This window comes from Athene noctua, chromosome 17, assembly GCF_965140245.1.
Source record: "Athene noctua chromosome 17, bAthNoc1.hap1.1, whole genome shotgun sequence".
Classification (NCBI taxonomy): Eukaryota; Metazoa; Chordata; class Aves; order Strigiformes; family Strigidae; genus Athene; species Athene noctua.
Window position 1 is genome coordinate 15535400 of NC_134053.1, and position 21304 is coordinate 15556703.

At 54.4% G+C, this 21304-nt stretch overlaps 1 protein-coding gene across 2 annotated transcripts in view; it reads left to right on the forward strand.

Moving 5' to 3' along the window:
- The window catches only part of OSBP2 (oxysterol binding protein 2), a 140213-nt gene that overhangs the window by 99279 nt on the left and 19630 nt on the right, over window positions 1-21304 (forward strand). Inside the window, exons 4-9 of one of the 2 annotated variants that reach the window (XM_074920890.1) lie at window positions 13625-13823; window positions 15466-15583; window positions 16275-16339; window positions 16400-16416; window positions 16803-16907; window positions 20010-20255. In XM_074920890.1, coding sequence (XP_074776991.1) covers window positions 13625-13823; window positions 15466-15583; window positions 16275-16339; window positions 16400-16416; window positions 16803-16907; window positions 20010-20255 — 750 coding nt within the window. Of the gene's footprint in view, window positions 1-13624; window positions 13824-15465; window positions 15584-16274; window positions 16342-16399; window positions 16417-16739; window positions 16908-20009; window positions 20256-21304 lie in introns of both variants that reach the window. The other variant, XM_074920891.1, reaches the window with a different exon arrangement.

Consider the following 21304-nt stretch of genomic DNA (forward strand, 5'->3'; position numbering starts at 1 on the left):
TATTTTAGAGGTTTCAGGGTATGTATGATCAGATCTGTCCAGACAGGCAGTGCCTTCCTCCGGCTCCCCTCATCATCATCTATCCCCATGTGTTGCTGAGTCCTTCCGGCCAGATTGTCATGCCTGTGGGTGCTCAGACCTTGCGTGTGTCCATGGGGCCTCTGTGCCAGCCAGGGGCTTTCGGCTGGTGCTCCTGCAGACAACTTGCTTTATCCTCACTGTGCTTTGGGTCTTCTCACCTCTTCTCCTCCTCCTTATGGTGCTCATCTGACCCTCAGGAGGCTTCAGACTCTGTCCTGGGGCTTCCTTTGAAGCCTTGTGCAGGAAGATGAGGGACACGACTGTCACTAGCACCCGAGGATGCCTCTTGCAGCTCTGCCCTCCTGTTTTTCGGCTGAGAGCAATAGCTTTTCTATTGCAGCTTCAGACGAGAGTTTTGAGTGTTTCTGCCTGGGTAGCTGCTGGATCAGCAGGGCTGCATGTTGGTGGGCTTAGCATGTCGGAGATGGGGATTGCACTGTCAGCAATGCCTGATGTTAATCAGCAGCTCTGCTGAACCATGAGACAGCCCAGCCGGGCATTGCTTCTGATGTCAAACGTGGTGCTGTAACCAGGTGAGCCCTGCTCAGACCTCGTGTTGTCCTCAGGCAGCTGCCATGTGCCTTTGCCTGATGGTTATTGGCACCTTGGGGCAGGATGGGGACACAGGGAGGGTAAATACTAAAGCGTCGCTGGGTAGATCCCTTCTGGGGCTCTGCTCCTGGTATCACAAGGGTTGTGTTTGCTTCTTGCCCGGGCTGATGCACCGAGATAATTCTCTCTGGCTCTTTCCTCCAGTGTCTGTCAAAAGAGAAGGCACTGAAATGGCAGCACTGCCCTCCCATGGATTTACCCAGGAAGAAGTTATGGCATGGGGAGATGAGGGGGATAGAGGGGTGCTGCTGCCAGACAAGCTGCTAACGGCAGCCTCTGCTCCTGCAGCACCTCTCCTACAGCAGAGTGGTTTGCAAAGGCATTTCACAAGGCTGAAACTGGCTACAAACTGAAGCAGCTTCCTCCAGATCCCAGGGTTGGAGCTGCCCGCAGGCAGTGGCAGCTGCTTGCTGCCACCGCAGCTGCACGCTGTGTGATTGGGGGCAGATGCTCTTCAAGTCTGGAGTTTGCTCCATCGGGCAGAGGAGAAAAGAAGAAGCCAACAAGAGTCTTGCTAAATCTTGCTTTATGAGAGCTGTTTGCAGGACAAAGCTCCCTGAGCACACCACAGCCAGGATCTGGCCTCCAGGTGTGCTAAAAGTGGAGACTGGCTGCTCTGGTGGTGTGGAGTCCCCCACTGCTGCGGTGGTTTTGGGTGGTTTGGGTAAGCGAAGAGTAAGGAGGGAACTGCAGCAGCTGCCTGGAGTTACATCCCCATGGGGGAAGAGCTGGTGCTGGGAGCTTCCTAGGGAGGTGATTTTTGGCCCACGTGGCAGTGGAGGTGCCCTGCTGCTGGCTGGGCAGGTAGGAGCATCAAAAGGAAGAGCCAAAGACACGAGTGTTGATAAAGGAGAGCAGTGAAACCCTGCAAGCACATGATTCTGCAGCAGGAGGTCCCAGCATGAAGTCTCAGCTCCCCGTGTAGCTTCTATACTGGTCCCAGCATGTCCTCGGCACGTTGCAGTGCACAGCCAGTGGATGCTGCCGTGAGCTGCTCGGCCAGGTTCGGGGTGGGAGGGAGCAGTACTGCCGGCATGCCAGAGCATCCAGCAAATGCCTTAGTTGTTTTTCTACCAGAGAGCAATGCTTTGAAAACCAGGCCCTGTGTCTTTCCCAGGCCACGGTGCCCGGCTGTCATTGCTTTGGCCTGTAACCCCTGGGCAGGGTTGGCTTGTTCTGCTTCTCAGAGCCATAACATTTCCTTTTATCGTGCTGAGAACGCAGTGATGACGGATTTGGTAGCCTGTGTAAAGGCTGCGTGGGTACAGGATTAGAGCCTGTTAACACAGCCGGGCTGGCAGATCTGCCCCTGTTTCACACTAATCCTCTCTTTATTGCATGGGGTGGATTACATGTCTGTAACGGCACTTGCTGCAGGCAGAGTCTGGCTGCTGTGCCAGCACCGGCCCTGGGCTGCCTCTGCTGCTTTGGACCCAGGGTGAGGTCCTCTTGGAGGAGACACCCCCTGGGCAAGGTGTGTGTGTGGTTGTTCAAGCAGTGCTGAGCCTGCCTCATGGCAGGGAACACTGGTGTCTTCGTCACATTTAGGCAGGTGGCCCCAAATAACATGATAGGGTCCCAGTCAGAGAGGGACCTGGGGGGGTGATTGACAGCGGCTGAACAGGAGCCAGCAGTGTGCCCAGGGGGCCAAGAAGGCCAGTGGCATCCTGGCTTGTGTCAGCACTGGCGTGGCCAGCAGGGACAGGGAAGGGATCTGAGCCCTGTGCTCGGCACTGGTGAGGCCGCCCCTCGCTGAGTGGGTTCAGTTTTGGGCCCCTCACCCCAAAAAGGCCATTGAATGACTCGATCGTGTCCAGAGAAGGGCAACGGAGCTGGGGCAGGGTCTGGAGCACAGGTCTGCTGGGGAGCGGCTGGGGGAACTGGGGGGGTTCAGTCTGGAGAAGAGGAGGCTGAGGGGAGACCTCCTGGCCCTCTGCAACTCCCTGCCAGGAGGGGGCAGAGAGGGGGGATGAGTCTCTGGAGCCAAGGAGCCAGCGCCAGGCCCCGAGGGAATGGCCTCAAGCTGCCCAGGGCAGGGTCAGGCTGGCTCTGAGGAAGGATTTCTGTGCAGAAGGGGCTGTTGGGCGTTGGAATGGGCTGCCCAGGGCAGGGGGGGAGTCCCTGGGATCCCTGGAGGGGTTGAAGAGTCGGGCTGAGCCAGCGCTGAGGGATCTGGTGGAGTTGGGAATGGTCAGGATGAGGTTCATGGTTGGACTGGAAGAGCTTCAAGGTCTTTTCCAACCAAGATGATTCTGTGGTAATCCAAGGAAGCTGTGGCTGCTCCATCCCTGGAAGTGTTCAGAGCCAGGTTGGATGGAGCCTTGAGCAACCTGATCTAGTGGGAGGTGTCCCTGCCATAGCAGGGGGCTTGAAACTGGATGATCTTTAAGGTCCCTTCTGACCCAAACTATTCTATGGTTCTGTGATTCTAAATAAGTCTCCCAGAGACACAACTATGAGGCCAGATCTGACTCTCACCCAAGTGTTGATGTCTCCATCTTGGGTGTCTCTGCTCTGCTCTGGTGCCTTCCCACTCCCCATTGGGATGCTAATAAGACTTTCCATGTCCAGGCATTTCTGTAGCCTGGATGTAAAGCTCCTTCCAACGTAACAAGTGTGGGGAAAAAAAAAGCAATAGGGGGTGGATGATTTTTGGTGTTTAACTCACACCTACTGTCCTCACAGTGCAATGCCACCTTGTTTTTTCGTGGTGTCATGACCTGGCGAGGCTCAGCACCTTCTTTTCAGGCTCTCACCACCAGCCCTGCCCCAGGGAGAAGCAGCTCTCCGTGTGCCTGCATCCTCCTGCTTCAGACAGCCAGGATGCTCATGAGCTGGTTGAGGGTCACTCCAAGGATCTGGGACAGATTTGTCGTTATTTAAGCAGTCTGTGTTGATCTGGATGTTTCCATGCGCTGCTGTTTCTGCTGTCATGGCAGATGACTACACTCAAAACCACGTCTCCTTGTGATCCGACTGTTCCTGGGAGATGATTTGAGATTCATCTTGGCTGGATTCATCTTGGTTCATCTGGCTCCATCCTTGTATTTTCCCTTTTGCTTTTTGCTCAGAGTATTTTGGTGGGGAGGGAAGGACAAATTAACCCTCTCTCAGCGTATCTCACCGCTCTGAATCCAAGCGGCTAATTTTTATGCTGTGCCACGTGCCTGGAGCGCTGACATGGTGTGAATGTGTTCAGAGCTAAAAAGAGGATCAGAAATTGTCCTTCCCTTGGGGGGTGTTTTGCAGTAATCAGCAGCGCAGATGTGTCCCAGGGTTTTGATGACTCCCAGGAAGGAAGGGAGCACTTATCTCTGAGGCACCAGACGCATGCAGAACGGCAAGGCGCTCTTTCCCTTGATGAATGAAGTGACGGCTCTTGCTGTATAATTCACTGCTGAAAAAGAGATGATTGAATGCATCTGGCGGTTGTCTTCTCTCATGTCACTCCTGGGTGATGAAGTGGTCCTTGTCCCATGGGGGCAAAGGAAGGGTCTGGTTGAGGAGCAGGAGATGTTGCTCCCAGAACAGCAGGTGCTTTTCCTGGTAGTTTTTTTCCTCCCCAAAGGTTAGATTTGCAGGGCTGTTCCTCTGGGATGCTCAGGGCAGATGGGACTGCAGGTTTGAGTGCAGTCCCTTGGATCCATCAGCATTGCGTTGGAGGTTGTGAAACACTCAGCCTTGCTAGGAATTTCCAAGAGGTTGTCATCCCCCGTGGTTCAGACCCTGGCAGAAATCTGGCATACCTCGATGTGATCCTTTACGCTTTCAAGCTAATTAACCTCATCTCTTTGTTCCTGTTATCTGATTTTGACTGTTTGCTCCTGTTGAGGAACCAGGAGCACTGCAGCTCTGCAGAGGTGCCTGCAGGCGGGTGACACCACCACCTTGGCAGGATGCGGGTGACCTCGAGTGATCGTTTTCAGCTGCATAAATAATCTGCGGGCTGTTAATGACATTCCTATTAGCTTGCAACAAGCTGTGAAATCTGGTATGTTTGCTGCTAGAAATGTGTGAAAGGTGCTAAATTTGCCCATCACGGCAGTGAGTGCTGGGCAAGGGGACAGACCACGGAGCTGGTGGCACCACGCCTCACCTCCTATTCCCCAGCAGGGTATTGATGGCAGCTTGCCTCTTCTTCCATGGGAATCTGCAGGAGCCTTGGGGTGTTTTTCTGTGAAAACATGCTCTTTTGGCAACCTTGGCTGTACTTCCTTGTCTTGATGGTGATTTACAGCTCCACCGTCCAACACTGGGTTAGCACCTGCTACAACAACTTGTTCCAGCTACAGAGAGGAAGAGAAGCCACCTCTGTCCCACCTGGTTGCAGGTGATGCTGGGCTTCCCTGTGACCTTCTACCTGTACTGCAGATGGATGGGGCTTGCTTTTATCTTTAGTTGCTGGTGATCTGCCAGAATCTTAAGATGATGAGGGGTAAGCGTAGGCTGGGACACTCAGGGGTGACCAAGCAGCCCTGCCCCTTAGCCAAGCCTTTCTCTTAATGATTTTCAAACAAGCTTGGGCTGCTGCTCTCTAACCCTGTCTCTGTGTTGCGATGATGCTGGGAAGCAGTACGGCCTCTGGGCTGCAAGCACTGGTGGTTGGGCTTTGGGACACCGTCCAGCTCTGGCCCTATGACAAATTGTGCCACGTCCTGTACCCCACCAGCTCCTCTGTATGTGGGGGGGCAGCAGCTGGGGTGCTGGAGGATTGCAGCCTGTCTCCCGGTGGGGTGGGATGCTGCGTGGGGATAGGCACAGCATCCTCTGCCAGTCCCTCTTCTGCTTGCTGGAGGGTTGGTCCTGGGGGTACCTTTAAGGAGGACAGTGGTTCAAGTTTGTGCAGGCAGGGTGGGATGGGAGGGGGGAATTGCCTTTTTCTCCAGGCGGCACTGAAAGCAGCTAACTGCTCCTGTGATGAACCCCACTCTGGGGGGTTAGTGGGTGGTTCCCCGAACCCCTGCGTGCACAGCGCCGCCGTGCCCCGTCCCTGCCTGCCTGGGCTGGGGGTAGGAACAGCCCTGTTGTGCGGGACCGGAGCCAGTGTCGGTGCTGCTCGAACCCCACGTGCATCCAGGCGCTGCTGAAATGCAGCAGCTGCATCGCGACAGCGACGGCTTGGGGGCACGTGGATGTATGGGCTGTGCCTTGGTCTTCCTCGTGCTGCAGAGAAGCTGTGGGGTGGGCAAACTCTGCAGGTGATGATGGCAGTATCTACATGAAGGCTGTATCTTTAGATGTGCAGAGCCTCCCACCCCAGCCATATAGGTTTCTTTCGCTTTTACTCTGCAGACTGGGGGCTGGGCTCTCCTTTGTGGGCAGTTCATCAAAGACCCACTTGCCTGCTGACCTTTGTGAGGATGGCCCATGTCCCTGTGCCAGTCTAACGTGGATTTGTGGCTGTGTCTTGCTTACAGCTCAGATAAGCAGTAACTAAATTTAGCCGCTGCTCTGTAAGGCTTTTATAAGCTGGATTTCAAGGTGTTGCTCCTGCTTGGTGACTGCAATTGTTTTCACCTTTGAAGAGGGGGATTAGTGAAATGAATGAGTGATGACCAGGAGTGCTGGAGTTTCATCTGGGTTCATGTCCCCTGCCCTCACCTTAATCTGTGCCAGGACTGGTCTGAGGCAGCTGCTTGCGTCCCTCCACTGTCACCAGTGGGAGGTCACTGGCAGGGGACATCCCTTTGCTCCTCAGCTGCCTGCAGAGGTAGGATCGCTGCCGCTGAGAACGGCTGCCTGCCTTTATCCCGTGTGGTTTGCAAGATCTGTTGCTGGTGGGGACAACACAACACAACCCACTGACTGAGGTGGGAAGCGGTGGTGTGTGTGAGTGCTGAAGCAGAAGGTCTAGACTCCCCCTGGGTGCTCCCAGCCCCTGTTTGAGGTAAGTTGGGTGCTGGGGGGACAACGGGCAGCTCCTGGGCCCTCTGGCTTCTCCTGAAACAGGAGAAGGCAGGGGGACGATGAGGGGGAGCAGCCTGGGGGCACCTTCAGCCCACATCTTGAGCATCAGTTGAGCTGCTGCAACAGGGTCCGTGGCACAGGAGGGGAGTGGAGCCAGGATTCATCCCAGAGCAGTGCAGAGCAGTGAGCCAAACCTGACTGAGGTCAGGCCTCAGCAGAGTGGGGGCACGAAGGGATTTGTCCCTCCCCTGGGTCAGAGCTTGTCCTGGGACCTTGTCATGCTGTCTCCTGCTGCAGCCACTCCTCTTTCGCTGCCCCAGCGGGTCGAGGTGCTGCAGCACTGCTCTTGGTGCTGCTTTGGGCATGGCTGGAGCATGGGTGGGGGTCCCAGGGCACTGCTGGTGTGCTTGGGGCACTGCTGCTGTGCTTGGGGCACTGACAGCAGGGTCCCTGCGTGTCCCTGTGCACAGCATCTCCCACCCATCATCTTCTGTGAGGAAGGGACATGTTATGCTGCACCTTTGCCTCTTCTGTCTGGGCTGGATCCTTCCCTGAGAAGGGACAAACCCTCAGGATTGGAGTCCCTGGGGAGTCTCCAGGCTCTTGGTGCCTTCCGTGGGGTCCCCGTCAGCGAGGATGGTTCCCCTGTTATGCTGGTGCCACGTTGGGGCTCCCCAGCAGCTGCATTTCAAAAAGCTTTTGCAGTGGCTGAGCTTTAGGGAGACTCGTGTAGGGATGGGAAGCTGCTCCCTGTTTTGCTTGCGCCCTGCACCAAGGCAGCGTGGTGACTGTTGGAAATCCGGCATCCGCTGCGTCCCTGCAGCAGCAGCAGTGCCTGAGCCTCCTGTGCTGCTCTGTAGAGAGTGGATTTACAGTCCTCACTTGCAAACATCCAAGAAAACCAGTCAGAGGGTGGTGGGGAGATCCCTCTTTACAATTACTCACTCTCCCTTGCCAGGATGCCCGTGGTGCCAAGCAGACACCTGCTAACAGTGCATGGCGGCTGCCACTGAAGAACCAAAGGGTTAAATCCTGCCCTGGGCTGTGCACAGGTGTCTCTCAGCCCCCTCTGCATTAATGGGGGCTTCTCAGGGCAGCCTCGGATCCCCAGCTACCCGCCAGCACATGGCTGGTGCAAGCTGGGTGCTGCCATTTGGGGTGCAAGAAGCAATGAGGAACAGCCTGACTTGTTTTTGCAGAGGAGCAATCATGAATCGGGGTGCTGGGTGATACACCTGTGAAAGCCCCATCCCAGGGACCACAGAGCCTGACTGGTTTCAGGAAACCGTAGAGCAGGTATTTTATGTGCCTCTTGTGCTTCTGGGAGCACACTGGTGTCACCTGAAGGCCTGACCCTGAGCAACCAGCCATGGGAAGCTGCAAATCCTGCGCTGGGGTTGCTGGTGGGAGGATCTGGGCTTTGGAGCAGCAGCTCTGGGGCTTCTCCTGTCATCAGTCCCGGGTTCTGGCGTGGCTGTGTGTGGGGAAACGCGTGCAGAGAGCATCCCACTGTCGTGCCACCTCCTGCTCCAGCTGTTGCACTCGGTGGACATCTCTTTTCCTTCCTCCGTTCCCTGCATGGCCACTTGCTGCTCAGGACCTCACCATCATCTCCCAAACCCTCACATTGCAGGACATCCCTCTTCCCAACTCTGTCTGCCACTTGCCTTCACTCCGCTCTCCTCCAGGACTGTTTTCCTAGCCAAATCTTCTTGCTCTGCAGCGGCACCAAACAGCCCACAGTGCTCAGCCAGTGGGGGAAAAGCATCTGGGTGATGGATGTTACCGAAAGTGGTGGCGAAGCTGTCCCAGCCCAGAGCAGAAGATCCAGCTGACTGGTCCCGGAGGAGCCTCATGAATGGTTTCCATCTGGATTTGTTTCCTCTGGGAGCAGTGGGCTGGCCTTGCTGCTGTATCCCCTCACGCTAAACAGCAGCCCCATGCTGGCATGCTGGCTGCGGCGTGTCCAGGGTCTCCATCCTGCATCTCGAGGAGATGAGGACAGTGTGCGGTGAGGGGTTTCACTGGAAGAGGAGGGGGTGTCCAAGGGGAAGGTGCAGCTCTCTGGGCTTCTGCGGCTGTAACCAGATGTAGGTCACGTCGTGTCCTTTCGTGGAAGGCAGCAACCAGCAGCGTTCTAATTGCTGCTGCTGACAGCGGGGAAGGACATGGCCTTGGAGGATCACAGAATCTCAGAATCATCCAGGTTGGAAAAGCCCTTGAAGCTCCTCCAGTCCAACCATGAACCTCACCCTGACCGTTCCCAGCTCCACCAGATCCCTCAGTGCTGGGTCAGCCTGACTCTTCAACCCCTCCAGGGATGGGGACTCCCCCCCTGCCCTGGGCAGCCCATTCCAACGCCCAACAGCCCCTTCTGCAAAGAAATACTTCCTAAAAGCCAGTCATCCTAAAAGGATGTCAGACTGCAGCTGTGTTTGGTGCTCCTGTTTCTTTGTCTTGGGGAAGGGTTATTGTGGTGCTCAAGCTGGTGCTCTGTGAGCAGATCCCGTAACACAACGGCTGCTGGTCTTGGTTTGTCATTGGCAGGGGCAGGGATGGCCAAAACAGCCTTGGCCAAGGGGGTGTTGGTTTGAGCTGCTGAAGGGGTTGGGGCTCCTGCTGGGTGGCGAGCTGAGACCATGCCAGCAGCCGTGGGGGTTGGGGAGGGCAGCCAAGCCCGAGGTAAGGACTGGCATTCATTTCCCTTCAATACCGACCTCCCTGAGGGAGATGCTCGTGTCTGAGCTACTTGCCCCCAGCTCCCTGCAGCCTGGTGGAACTTGTGAGCTGCTCTGCACTTGGGGGTTTGGCGTGTGTTTTGGCTCAGGAACGAGCTCTGTCAACAAATAGAGCAGTGGAAAAATACACCCTGATCCCTGCTCGGGGCTACTCCCCATCCAGTGAGCATCCTTGTGAAACTCTGCGCTGTCTAGCTGTAGGAGGTATAAAACCAAATTAATAAGTTTAATTTGCTTGGCTGCTGCTGTCAGTTGGGGAGCTGGGTTCAGGGGATCTTTCTTGCAGGATGTTATCCTGTTGGCATGCTCGGCTTCGCTTCTCTTCCAGCCAGCAAACGTGATGCTTGTCTGGGTTGATCTGGATGCTCCGGGAGTGTGGCAGTTTGGGTCAGGCCACAGGCAGGGTGCTTGTGCCAGTGTCTGAATTACAGAAGGAGAGAGTGCAGAAAGGTGGCCCGACAGTCTTTTAAAAACAGGGAATAAACCCTGTATGTACCCCAGCTGGCTCCTAAATCCACATGGACACAAGTTGTGGGGTGCTGCCAGGAGCAGGCATCGTCCCAACTTGCTGTGTGGAGGTACCGCTGCCTCCGGCGGGGTCTGGGGTCAGTCATCTTCCCAGAACATCCCACGTTTCTCAGTGGAGAGTCTGCAACACCAAAAGCTGCTTCTCCGTCACTTGGAATTTTTATTTCTATGGCTGTAAATGAAGCCTGTTGGTGCAGGTTTCCCTGTGGGATACAGCATGGATCCTCCGTGAAGCTCAGCAGCCTTGGGATGGGAAGACCCGAGGTTTTTTCTGTTGTGATTTTTATTTTGGATGGTGATTCCTGTTGAATGACGAAGTGATTTCTCCTCTGCATCCCACGGCTCCCAGCTGCGTGATGACGTGCTGAGGGCTGCCTTCATGTGACTCCTCTGTAATTACCTCCTTTTCCCCTAATTTACCATTATACCTTACAAACTGTGTTTAATTGTAGTAGGATAATTAGAGGTGATTTCCTAGTGTATCGTTTTAAAGTGCTCAAACCCCTGAGCTGGGGGCAGACAGCAATTTCCATCCTCAGTGCCAGCGAGCTGTGCCAAAATGGGCGTTTCTGTGCCCACTGCGTGTGGGCTGCCTTCGGAGAGGAACCTTTGGAGCAGATAATGAGCTTTACCAGGCCCAGAAGGTCACGGCCGCTATCTCATTACTTGCCCTTGTGGTTTCATCCTCTTATTGCAATGCATCAGTGTAAAAAAAGAAGCCAGTGTGCCAGCTTGGGGCATGGGTTAGTTTTGACTGGCAGGAAGTTTCAGCGTGAAGCTGGGTATGAAGGCATCAGGGCAGGGTCTGCCCATGGGTGGCTGCCAGTGGGACTTCTTGGGGTGAGGAAAGGAGCTGAGTTGTTTCCAGATAATGAGATGAAAACACAGTGTGAAGGACCCTGAAAATCTGCTGTCCAGTCTTGCATCTTCCCGTGCCCATGCACGAAGCCCCGCTGGTTCTGTGGCTCGCATGAGGAGGAGGAGCTGGGTGGTCCCAGTCGGGCTGGGGGGATGTAGGATGGGAGCACAGAATGGAATTTGGAGGGATGGGACCCTGACATCTCCCTGCTTGCAATCAGAGAAACAGCAAAGCGAGGGGACCTGCTGTGCTGCTCCAAGCTTGCAGGAGCTACGTTGCCCATCGTGGTGCTGAGGATGTGCAAAGGGCTCTGCCCCTCTCCCGTTTCCACGTGCTCTCCTGGCCAACGATACAGCCTTAATGCCATTGCAATGTGGTGCTCGCAGGGGAATGTTTATTGAGCTCGGGCAAGTAGGGATCGCTGTGACAGCCGCGCTGAGTTGCTTCTTAGAGTCACTGATGGCCACAAATAGAAATCCAGAGGCTGAGAAGCTGATGCTGTAGGACAAGCCAATGTTAAGAGCCTGCAAACACTTTCTGGCTGAATAATTTTTGCCTAGCAAAGCTGCATGTGATTGTGTCTTGTTAGAGAGCCTTAATGATGCTGAAGACTGATGTATGTTGGAGCTCACCCTTGGGACACTTGCATATACCCGTCTGCACTGGAAAAAATAGCTGGTTTGCAAGAGCATGGTCTGGGGGTTTAAATTCCTCCCAGCCAGTTTGGTGCTGGGACTGATCCTGCAGAAACCTGCCTGTGGACAGAGCTCTGTGCAGTGAGAGCAGGCAGGAACGTCAGGGCTGGAGATTACACAAACGTACAATCAGGTCCTTGCATGCTGCAGGTGTCAGGAAGCAGGAGAGAGCAGAGATGAATACAGATCAAAACATCCTTTTTAATATGATTGCTTACAGTGATTTTTTTTTTTCCAAAGAACAGACTCTATATAAGTAACAGCCCTATGTACCATAGCAGCCCCAAACTCGTTATGTTTGTCCTTCATTATCTGATCTGAGTTTGGTTCCTGCCTCTTTCTGTGACTGGGGGCTCCTGGGGGTGAGGCTGGGGATGGTGGTGAGCTCCCAGTGGATGTGACAGTGTTCAGGACATCACTGAAGGCATGCGTGCCCACCCCCTGCATTTTTCTGTCTTATCATGGGATATTCATTCCCTCTGCTTCATGCTTCTTCACCTGAAACAGGAAAATCTGATGCTTTCTTGGTGATTTGTTTCCAATGTTATTAAAGGAAAAACTTCTTTCCCTGGATGAGACTCAAATCCTGCACCTATCCAAAAGGAGAGATTTGATGAAGAACTGTGTATCAGAGCTTTTCTTGGACAAATCCTGGTAAAATCAGACCAGGTCATGGAAGCTGAAGCCCTGAGCCTGTTACTTGACCAGGAGATACCTCGATATTCAGGTGCCACCTGCAGCCCAAATTTAGAGTAAGCTCCCAAGAACTGAATAAACCACATGTGAAATCCAAGTAGATGGAAGCATAAACAATAACTGAGTCCTGGGGATCATTAGAAGTCTGTTAGACATTCAAAACTCTCTGGTTTTGGTCATTTTGAATAGTTTTGAGGTTTTCAGGCCAGCATTTACCTAAAGAGGACCTCCCTTAGTATAACAGTGAGTTGGAGCTGAAGCACAAGCACAGTTAATTTGCCTGCAGGTTGCCAGTCTGCCAGTGAACTCCTATAGAATTTCCATAAAAATAATATTTTCCTACTTTTAAACGTAAGAAGCAGTTTAGTGTTTCCCAGCTTGCAGAGATTTAGAGGAGGAAGGAGGAGGTGCAGCCCTGCTTCTGTGCTCAGCTTCATGTAGGGTAGATTGCAGAGAAAGAGGCAAAGTTGAAGGGATTCAGTGTTTCAGTCTAATGTAAAAAAATAACCTAAAAATAGAGATCTGAGAGCTGTCTATCTCGTCAGACAATAGAAAGGCAGCTCAGAGGAGCTGACAGCATCCCATCCTGGAGTGGATGTCCTGCACCTGGAAACCTCCCACCTGGCCTCATGTGTGCCCAGGGATGGGCGATGCTGAGAGGGTCTCGGGGCGGCTGCGGCGGTAGTTGCTGCCCCCAAGGGGGTCTCCTGTCAGCCCTGGTCATGGCGTCTCTGCCGCCTGGTGACACAGGACGGGGACGCTCTACATTCTGACAGGCATTGCCTAGTGCATCCCATGAGTGCTCCTGTCCCTGCGGCCAGCAGGTCCTGTTCCTCAGAAAAGAGCCCATCGTGGAGAGGAGAGGACTCCGGCCATGGTGACTGTGTTCTGGGGGTAGGCCAGGCCCTTTGCTGTCTGCTGTGGCTCTGAGGAGGAGCTGGGCATCTTCCCTCTCTGCCTTCTTGGAGCAAAGGGCTCACTGGCTCCTGGCTTGAGCAGCCTCTCCTGTCTGTGGTTGTCACCCCAGAGACTGTCATCCTGGGGACTATTGTCCTGTCCAGCTTCTCCTGATCTGCAGGATGGGGATGGAGGTGGCTGCTGGGGATCTCGGGGCATCCGCGAAGGGCTGGGCTTGACCAAGGTTTGTCTGAGCCCAGCCTGGGCTCCTGAGGACCAGTGACAAAATCAGGGACAGGAACCGGCTGCTGTGGGAGATGGGACATCATGAAGGCTTCGTGGTCTCAAGGCAGTTGTTCATGTTGCAGCTGTCTCCTCGGAGGTGATGTAGGTTTGGGTGGTTGGAATTGAACTGACTTTACCCCCATGGGTATGGGGGATTGCAAAAAGCTCTGGGATTGCATTTCATAAAACCAGGGTCCTGGGATGGGAGGACAGGGAGTGGTGGGGAGTGAGCTCTGGAGCCACCCCGTGTCAGTGCTGGCTCTGTGATGAGCTCCTGAGCTTTGGGGGCCGTGCTGCGTGCTGACGTGTCCCTTCCTCCCTCCCAGGCTTGCCGTGATTTCCTGGACTTAGCCGAAACTCACAGCCGAAAATGGCAACGGGCGCTGCAGTATGAGCGGGAGCAGCGGATCCGGCTGGAGGAGACCATCGAGCAGTTAGCCAAGCAGCACAACAGCTTGGAGCGAGCCTGCCGCGGAGCCCCCGGCCTCTCTGCCAGCAGCACCGGCATCACCAGCACCGCCAAGGGTGAGCCCGGCGGGCCCCAGGGCAGAGCCCTGCAGGAAGCCCAGGGCGGACAGTGGCTCCCAGCAGGGATGGGAAAGATGCACAAGGCAGTGACCTGTATGCCCATGACTTTTTTTTTAATGGATCCCATTACACCATAATTGTCCCCAAGATACAGATGCAGGAGAGGGCTGTGTTCCCAGTTCACTCACGTTATTCCAGGCTATTTTGGTAGCCTTAACCCTCACTGGTGGACACATCTCTGACTGCTGGAGGGCAGCTGCAGTGCTTGGGGAGGAATCCCAGGGTCCCCTGGCACTGCTGAGTTCCCAGCTGCATGGAGTGGTGGTGTCACAACCAGGGCTCATTTGCTGCTCGCAAGAGTTACTGGGCAATAAAATCTTAACAGCTTTGTATATTTGTGCCAAATCTCCTTCCCTGTGAGAGGCATTAGTTATAGCCTGGTAGCCCAAAACTCCAATAGTGCCTTGTCTTATTTTTAAAGGATATATAGACTCAAGGGAGAGAATAGCAGCTGGTGTGGGGGATGATAGCAGTGCCAGATGCTGCCCTTGTTCTTGTATGGCCTCAAGGAAATGGCCTCGAGTTGTGCCAGGGGAGGTTTGAATTGGATATTAGGAAAAATTTCTTCACCAAAAAGGTTGTCAAGCGTTGGAACAGGCTGCCCAGTGATGTGGTTGAGTCACCATTCCTGGAGGTATTTAAAAGACATGTAGCTGCAGTGCTCAGGGAAATGGCTTAGTGGTGGACTTGGTAGTGCTAGGTTGACTAGGTTAACGATTGAACTCGATGATCTTAAGGGTTTTTTCCAACCTAAATGATTCTGCTATTGTGTGGCACAGCTGTGGAAGGCAGGGGGCAGATCGCTGTAGGGACAGGCGTAAATCCAGCCTGGCCCCATCGCAGGGGGTGACCCTGCTCCTTTGTAGGAGTGTGGGAATGATGCAGGGAAGGAGGTTGCTGAACCCTGCCAGGAAGCTGAGCCAGTGGCTGAGCCGGCCAGGCCGCTGCGGCGAGGTGACTGGAGCCAGGGTGGCTGTTCTGGTCCCAGCACGTGGCATCGCCGTGCCGCACAGCAAGGGCAAGAGCAGCACTGCTACACCAGGTCTCAAAAGTCACTGCAGTTAATGTCTGCTCCCAGCTTCGTAGTGATCTCTCCCACTGCAGCAGAGAAGAGAAATGTTTAGAAGTGCAGGGAATGAAAACCCGAGGGCTGGGAAATTTCTGAGCATCACCTGAAACACGTGATACTTTTTTTCTGCTTTAATCCAAACCGGATTTCCCTGCAGACAGGGCGGTGCTGGAATGGCAGCCGCGTTAGGCATGGTTGGGCGAGCGAGTCACGCGTCTCTCCTGGCTCAGGCAGCCCGGTGGCATCTTTGGAGGTGGTCCCCAGCCTGGCAGGGAAGCTTTGTGTGCCTGGGCTGGGGAGCAGGACGCATGCTGCCAGGGCGTATCCTTGCTTTTAGGAGCTGGAAGTCGGTACGGCATCCTCTTGTTGTGGAATGGGATGGAGAGGAGGGGGACAAGCTGTAAAGGGAGCCAGTGCTGGAGGGGAGAGTGAGAGGAGGGTGGGCTCTGGGGACAGGCTCGGAAAGGGGACCAGCAGCATCTGAGTATCTCAAACCCTTTGTGCCGGCAGGGAGTGTGCAGTCTGCAAAAGGAGAAGCCAGTGATGAAGATGAAGAGACAGAGTATTTTGATGCCATGGAGGATGCACCAGCTTTTATCACTGTAACCGCAGACCCCAAGCACCACAGGTACGAGCCCCTGCCCCAGAGCCATGCATTTCACGGGGCAACCTGACGAAACCTGTTCTGAGTGCAGGAAGAGCAGGGGACAGACAGTTTGCCTGGCTTTGTGCTTGGGCTTGATGGCAGCATCCTCTCCCACGGGGCTACTCTGTACACATCCCCCAGCAAACGGGCTGCCTCTGCCCAGGGGTCTGTCCTGCACCCGTCTGCTCTTGCGTTCCCGGAGTGAATGAGGCTGAGGATGGCCCCAGCTGTAACGAAGCAGGTGAGGAAGGGCAGGTGTCATGCCCATGCTGCAGGAATGCTGAGTCCTCAGCCCCAGCAGCTGGTGTGAGCTCGTGGAGAGAGATCCCTCAGAAGAAGCAGGGAGTACCTCTGCTTTGTCTGCCTTGACCTCCTCTTACACCTCCCTGGGCCTCTCTCTGGGCTGGAGGCACCTGTGGTCTGAACCATGGTCACTCCACTGCTCTTGCTGGCAAAAGCAGAGGCTCTGTGCCCCCAGGCTGGGGCACGCCGTGCTGAGCACCCCCCAGCACCTGTGCATGGCCTCCATCATCCTGTTGCCTTCCCAGCAGCATGCTGGGGTGGTGCAGGGCAAAGCTCCAGGGGATGGTGTCTGTGTTCCACCAGCCTTGGCTCTTCTCCCCCCTCCTCTACCCTTTCTAGTGTTTACCAGCTGGTACTTTCCTCCCCACAGGCGTTCGGGCAGTAACCTGAGTGGGGCCAGCGAGGGCCACCCCGAGGACTGGAACCTGGAGGACAGTGTGAGTTGGCTGGGCAGAGCGGAAGGGGCAGCTGCGGTGGGATGAAGCTTGGGGAGAGGAGTGGGAGAGGAGAAGGTTGTTGGGGGGACTATCCACCTGGGTGCCTCCAGTGTGGGGCAGGGTTGGTTGCTCTGTGAGCCATGGGCGGGGTACAGGTGTCAGCAGTCTTCCAGCAGCGCCCCAAGCACCCTCCTGAGGGAAGCAGGAAAGTGTTGGGGGGGCAGTTGTGCTGTTGTTTCCCCCGTGCCCTGGAGAACAGGCTTCCAGCAATGCTCCCCAGCGCAAGTGCACAGTGTCTCCTGAGCTGTGTGGTTGCTGCTCCTGGGAGCTGTCAGGTCTTGTTGAGTCATACTGGGCAAGTCCAGCTTAGACCTGTGTTTCTTCCATTGCTTCCACAGGTCTTTGAAAGCTCAAATCAAAGCAGCTACAATGAGTCCACTTGCAAAGATCTCCTGCCGAAGAAAAGGAGGCGGACTCGCATCCCCGACAAACCCAACTACAGCCTTAACCTCTGGAGCATCATGAAAAACTGCATCGGCAAAGAGCTCTCCAAGATCCCCATGCCCGTAAGTGAGCGTGGCGCAGGCGCTGAGGGCCGGGCGCTGCCGTGGTGCCAGCGTTGAGGGTTTGGTTTGGGCACAGTTCTTGGCTCTTTTCTGTGCAGAGGAGTTGGATTACGGCTCCGGGTGGTCCTGCCAGGTGCCATGGCAGCACAGCAGCCCCGAGCGGGGCAGGAGCGTATCACCAGCTGCCAACCCCTTCCTGTGGGGCTTTTGCACTGACAGAGCCTGCTGAAACCACCTCGCTCTTCTCCCCCGCCCTGCTCTGCTGCACCAGTGGGTCCTTGCTGCTCAGCTCTGCTGACTCTAAGCTCTAAGTTTTTCCCTGAAATTTATTTGCCCCTTGAAATCATCTGTCTGCTGCCAGAGAGCCAGCATAGCCAGAAAGCTGAACCAGGCAGGAGGAGGCTGTTCTCAGCAGCGTGGAGCTACTAATTGCTTTGTGGTAAATGGCTCTGATGTTGTGGCTGTTACATTAGGGACGATTTGAATGGGATCAGCTTGCTCTTTGGGACTGATCCATTCTCCTGTGCCAGCTGCGGAGAGCCCTGGAAGCTTGCTGACCTGAGTTCCAGGGCAAGCTGGAGCAGAGGGGACATTGCCCAAGTGTCCTCTGCAAATCCAACTGTTGCGGAGGCAAGGAGGGAACCAGTATACCTTGAATCCCTGAGGATTCCAGCGTTTCACCCAGGGCCTAGGAGAGGCCTTATGGCTGATCACACAGTTTGTGTCCCGGGGACACGATGCTTGGGGAGCATCTCTGCCTGCACCAACAGCACAGCAGGGCTGTGTTTTACCCCAGGGACGAAAAGTGCCTTTATTTTCCTTGCAAAGAGCGGCCTTTTAGTGAAGGAGATGTTGTGGGGACAGCGTACAGCACTGCTGGGTGCTGTGGGTTTGCTCCTTGGGGCGAAGGCTTCCTGTGGATGGACAGGAGAGGGTTTGCTGGCAGGGGTCTGTCTGGAGGAACCCCCCTCACAGGGGATAAGGAGGATGTGCATTTAATTCCTGCAGATAAATAACCCTGTGCCTCATGTATACCCAGACGAAATGCTGCCCACACCAAAGCTCCCACAAAACTACAAAAAAGGAAGTTTCAGAGCAAACCATCGCTTCCCAGGCTGCTGCTTCTCTAGCAGGTCTTCAGCCCAGTAAGTGGCATGGATGGGACTGGGTGACATTGTAAGGTGGCCGTTTTCCCCAAAACCATGAAGTCCTAGCAAGCTTGGAAGAGCTGTAAAGCAGCTGGGGGTGGCTGGGGGTAGTGAAGTGTGGAAGTGGGAAGTGTGAATCGTAGCCCTGGAGCTGTATTCGAGGTCCTTCCTTTGCTGGGTAAAGGGGAAAGAGCATGTTACAGGGGCTTGGATGCTGACCTGGCTGTATTTTGTCTCTTCCTAAAGCAGTGGCTGATACTCTCTGAGTAAGAAAGATGAGTTTGTCTCTTCTTTGTGCTATTTTCAGCTGAGATATACAGCCCAGCGCTATCCGTTAGCATTTCTGCAGCAACATCGGTATCAGATAAAGGCATGAAGGATACAGAAATAAGCTCAGGATGTGAAATACCAGCAGCTGCTGGTGCCTGGAGAGAGGAAATTTATATCTTCCCTATCAATCAAATCATTCTGGGAGCTGCTAAAGCTGAGTTCAAACCTGGGAGCAATTCTGCACACGCAGCAGCCCCCGGTGCTGGCTCAGGGGATGTAATTACTCCTTCCCTCCCTGGGGCAAGCAGATCTGGTTTCCCAGCACTGCTGTTTCTGTCAACTGTTCAACAGAGCTATGGGCTGTAAAGAAGGGGCTCAGCCCCGTGTCAGCCACTCGCTGTCAGCTCCTCTCTCTGGGTATCTGTACAGACACAGAGTCAGGGAGATGCTTTGCACCCCGCAAGCTCAGCCGCACGTGGCATTTCTCTGGAAGATTCACCTCAAGAGCAAGCAGCCCGTGGTAAGGTAACAGGGGGCGATTTAATCTCCTTTCAACAGCCATTGAAATTCTCTCTCCATAGTGCAGGAGGAGTCGGCAGCTCTGTGAATGGAGACAGCTGCCGCATGAGAGCATCCAATGTGCCGCTGCGCTAAGTGAAGCAAAGGAGGAGGAGAAGGAAGCGGAACCACCAGCTTAGGGAGGGCTGTTTGCAGGCGTGGTTAATTATAGTACAAACCATCAGTGAGCCTGCTGTGCACGCTGAGTGATGGGAGTTTCTCCTTCCGTGCGCTTCACCTGATTCTTGGCAAATTAAGAGCATTTCTGAGACCTTCTCAGGGACGGGAGGGATTGAAAACCATCTCCACGCAGACAGGGCACTCCTTAATTTTTCTGCTGAATGAACAAATCTGCAGCATTGAAAAGAAGAAAACAGCTTTAGGGATTTTGCATTTCGGGTGGGTTCATCTTCCTTCCTGCATGCAAGGGTTTTGCTTTGCTGTTGCCTGAGCGGTGCTGATGGAGAGGATGCAGCTGCTGGCTTTGTTCTCGTGCCTCCTGCATCTCTCCTGAGAGTTGTCTCAAGCTGGCAGTGATTTGCTTTTTTTGTGTGGATGTGATGCTGCCCTTTCTACATAACTCTTTTCCCTCTTGGGTACTGTAAGATCCCTGCTGCTTACAGGCTAAATCCCCAAGTGGAGCAATCTGGAGTTTGTTTTCTTTAGTATGAAACATGTAACTTGGCTTATAGAATTGGTTCTCCCATCCTTCAACCACCTCCTCCTTCTAAAATATATTTCTTTGTTCTGAACTGAAAATAAAAAGTTAATTTCACATGGTTTCGAGGCAGAAGAACTTTTGAGACAAAGTATTTCCATCTTTCAGTTATTTTGTCATGCTCTCGTGGCACAGTTCAGGGAGCAGAGCACGTATTTCTTGCCTTTATTAAATGTTTGTGTGGTGCTGCAGAGGCAGCATGTGCCCTGCGGGGCTGCTGCTTTGGTTTGGCACTTTCCATCTGCCCAGGATCCCTGGCTCTCAGAGCACATTGCGCTGTGCTCGGGGAGCCAAATCTGTGGGATGCCTGTGGTGAGCAGGGCACAGTGCTGGGGGAAAAAGGCAAAGGGTGAAGTGCCTGGCTTGGCGTCTCCCCTGCTTTGCTAACCCTTACTTGTTCCCTTCCAGGTAAACTTCAACGAGCCGCTCTCCATGCTGCAGAGGCTGACAGAGGACCTGGAGTACCACGAGCTGCTGGACAAAGCGGTCAAGTGTGAGAGCTCCACGGAGCAGATGTGCTTCGTCGCTGCATTTTCGGTGTCTTCCTACTCGACAACTGTCCACCGCACCGCAAAGCCATTCAACCCACTGCTGGGGGAAACCTATGAGCTCGACCGGCTGGAGGAGTTTGGTTTCCGTTCCCTGTGCGAGCAGGTGAGCTGGAGGCTGCCGAGGGGCTCTGCCTCTCTGCCCTGCGGCCCGTGCCCAGCCAGAGCAGCCCTTCGCTTCAGGAGATGCAGCATCTCCTCGTGCTGAGCCTTCCTCCTGCCTGAGACAGCTGGTGGGTCGCTGTTGGCACTGGCAGAAACAGCAGTGGGCACAGCCCAAGCCATTTTTCAGAAGCAGGGTGTACCCATCCCAGTGTTGCAGAGCAGGAGCTGGGGAAGACAGGGAGGAGAAAGGTGCCCATCACCCTGCCAGCTCTCCTGGCCACCTGCCTGGAGCTGAGGTTGCTGTCACATCTCCATACTTGAGCAGAAAGGAAGAAGCTCTCATAGCTCTGCAGTGATGCCCCCAAACTGTTTCAAGGTGTCTTTGGGCTGGAAGGTGTCTCAGGGTCTCCTTTCTTTCTTGTTGGACTTAAAATTTTTAGTTTCAGAGCCTGGGGGCAACCTGAGAACCTCTGACTGCCCCATGCTGTAACCACAGAGCACATCTGGCACACATCAGTCGAACAGCAGGTCTTAATTAAAAACCTGGAGCACTTAATGGTTGTGACCTGTGAAGAAAATTGACTGTTTAATATTTAGCACACTTGGCTTGTCTGTCCCGGATTCCTGGGGAGAGACGGGGCCATTTATCACCCCTTTCAGGCAGGACATCACCTTGTTATGGGCAATCTGTTCTCTGTGCCATCTCGGGGACAGAGCAACCATTGTGTCTTTCAATGTTCAGAAGCATCTAATAAAAATCACTGCAGAGGCCGATGCAGGTCCAATATCTGCAGACCCGTTCTGCAGACCATGCCCTGAGACCTGTGGGCTTTTTGGAGGGGCGTTGCATGGGAAAAGGGACTTGCTGCTGATCTGGACATGCTGTGCTCTGCTACGTGATGCCCACAGCAGACATCAGACACGTGGGTGGAATGTGCTGAGAATACACAGTGGAGAGGCTCAGGCTCGCACCAGCATTCCCATGTCCCCCTGATGTGGTTTAGCTTGTCTCTGTCCCTCGTCATCATCTTCTCCAAGTCGTGGCCCTTC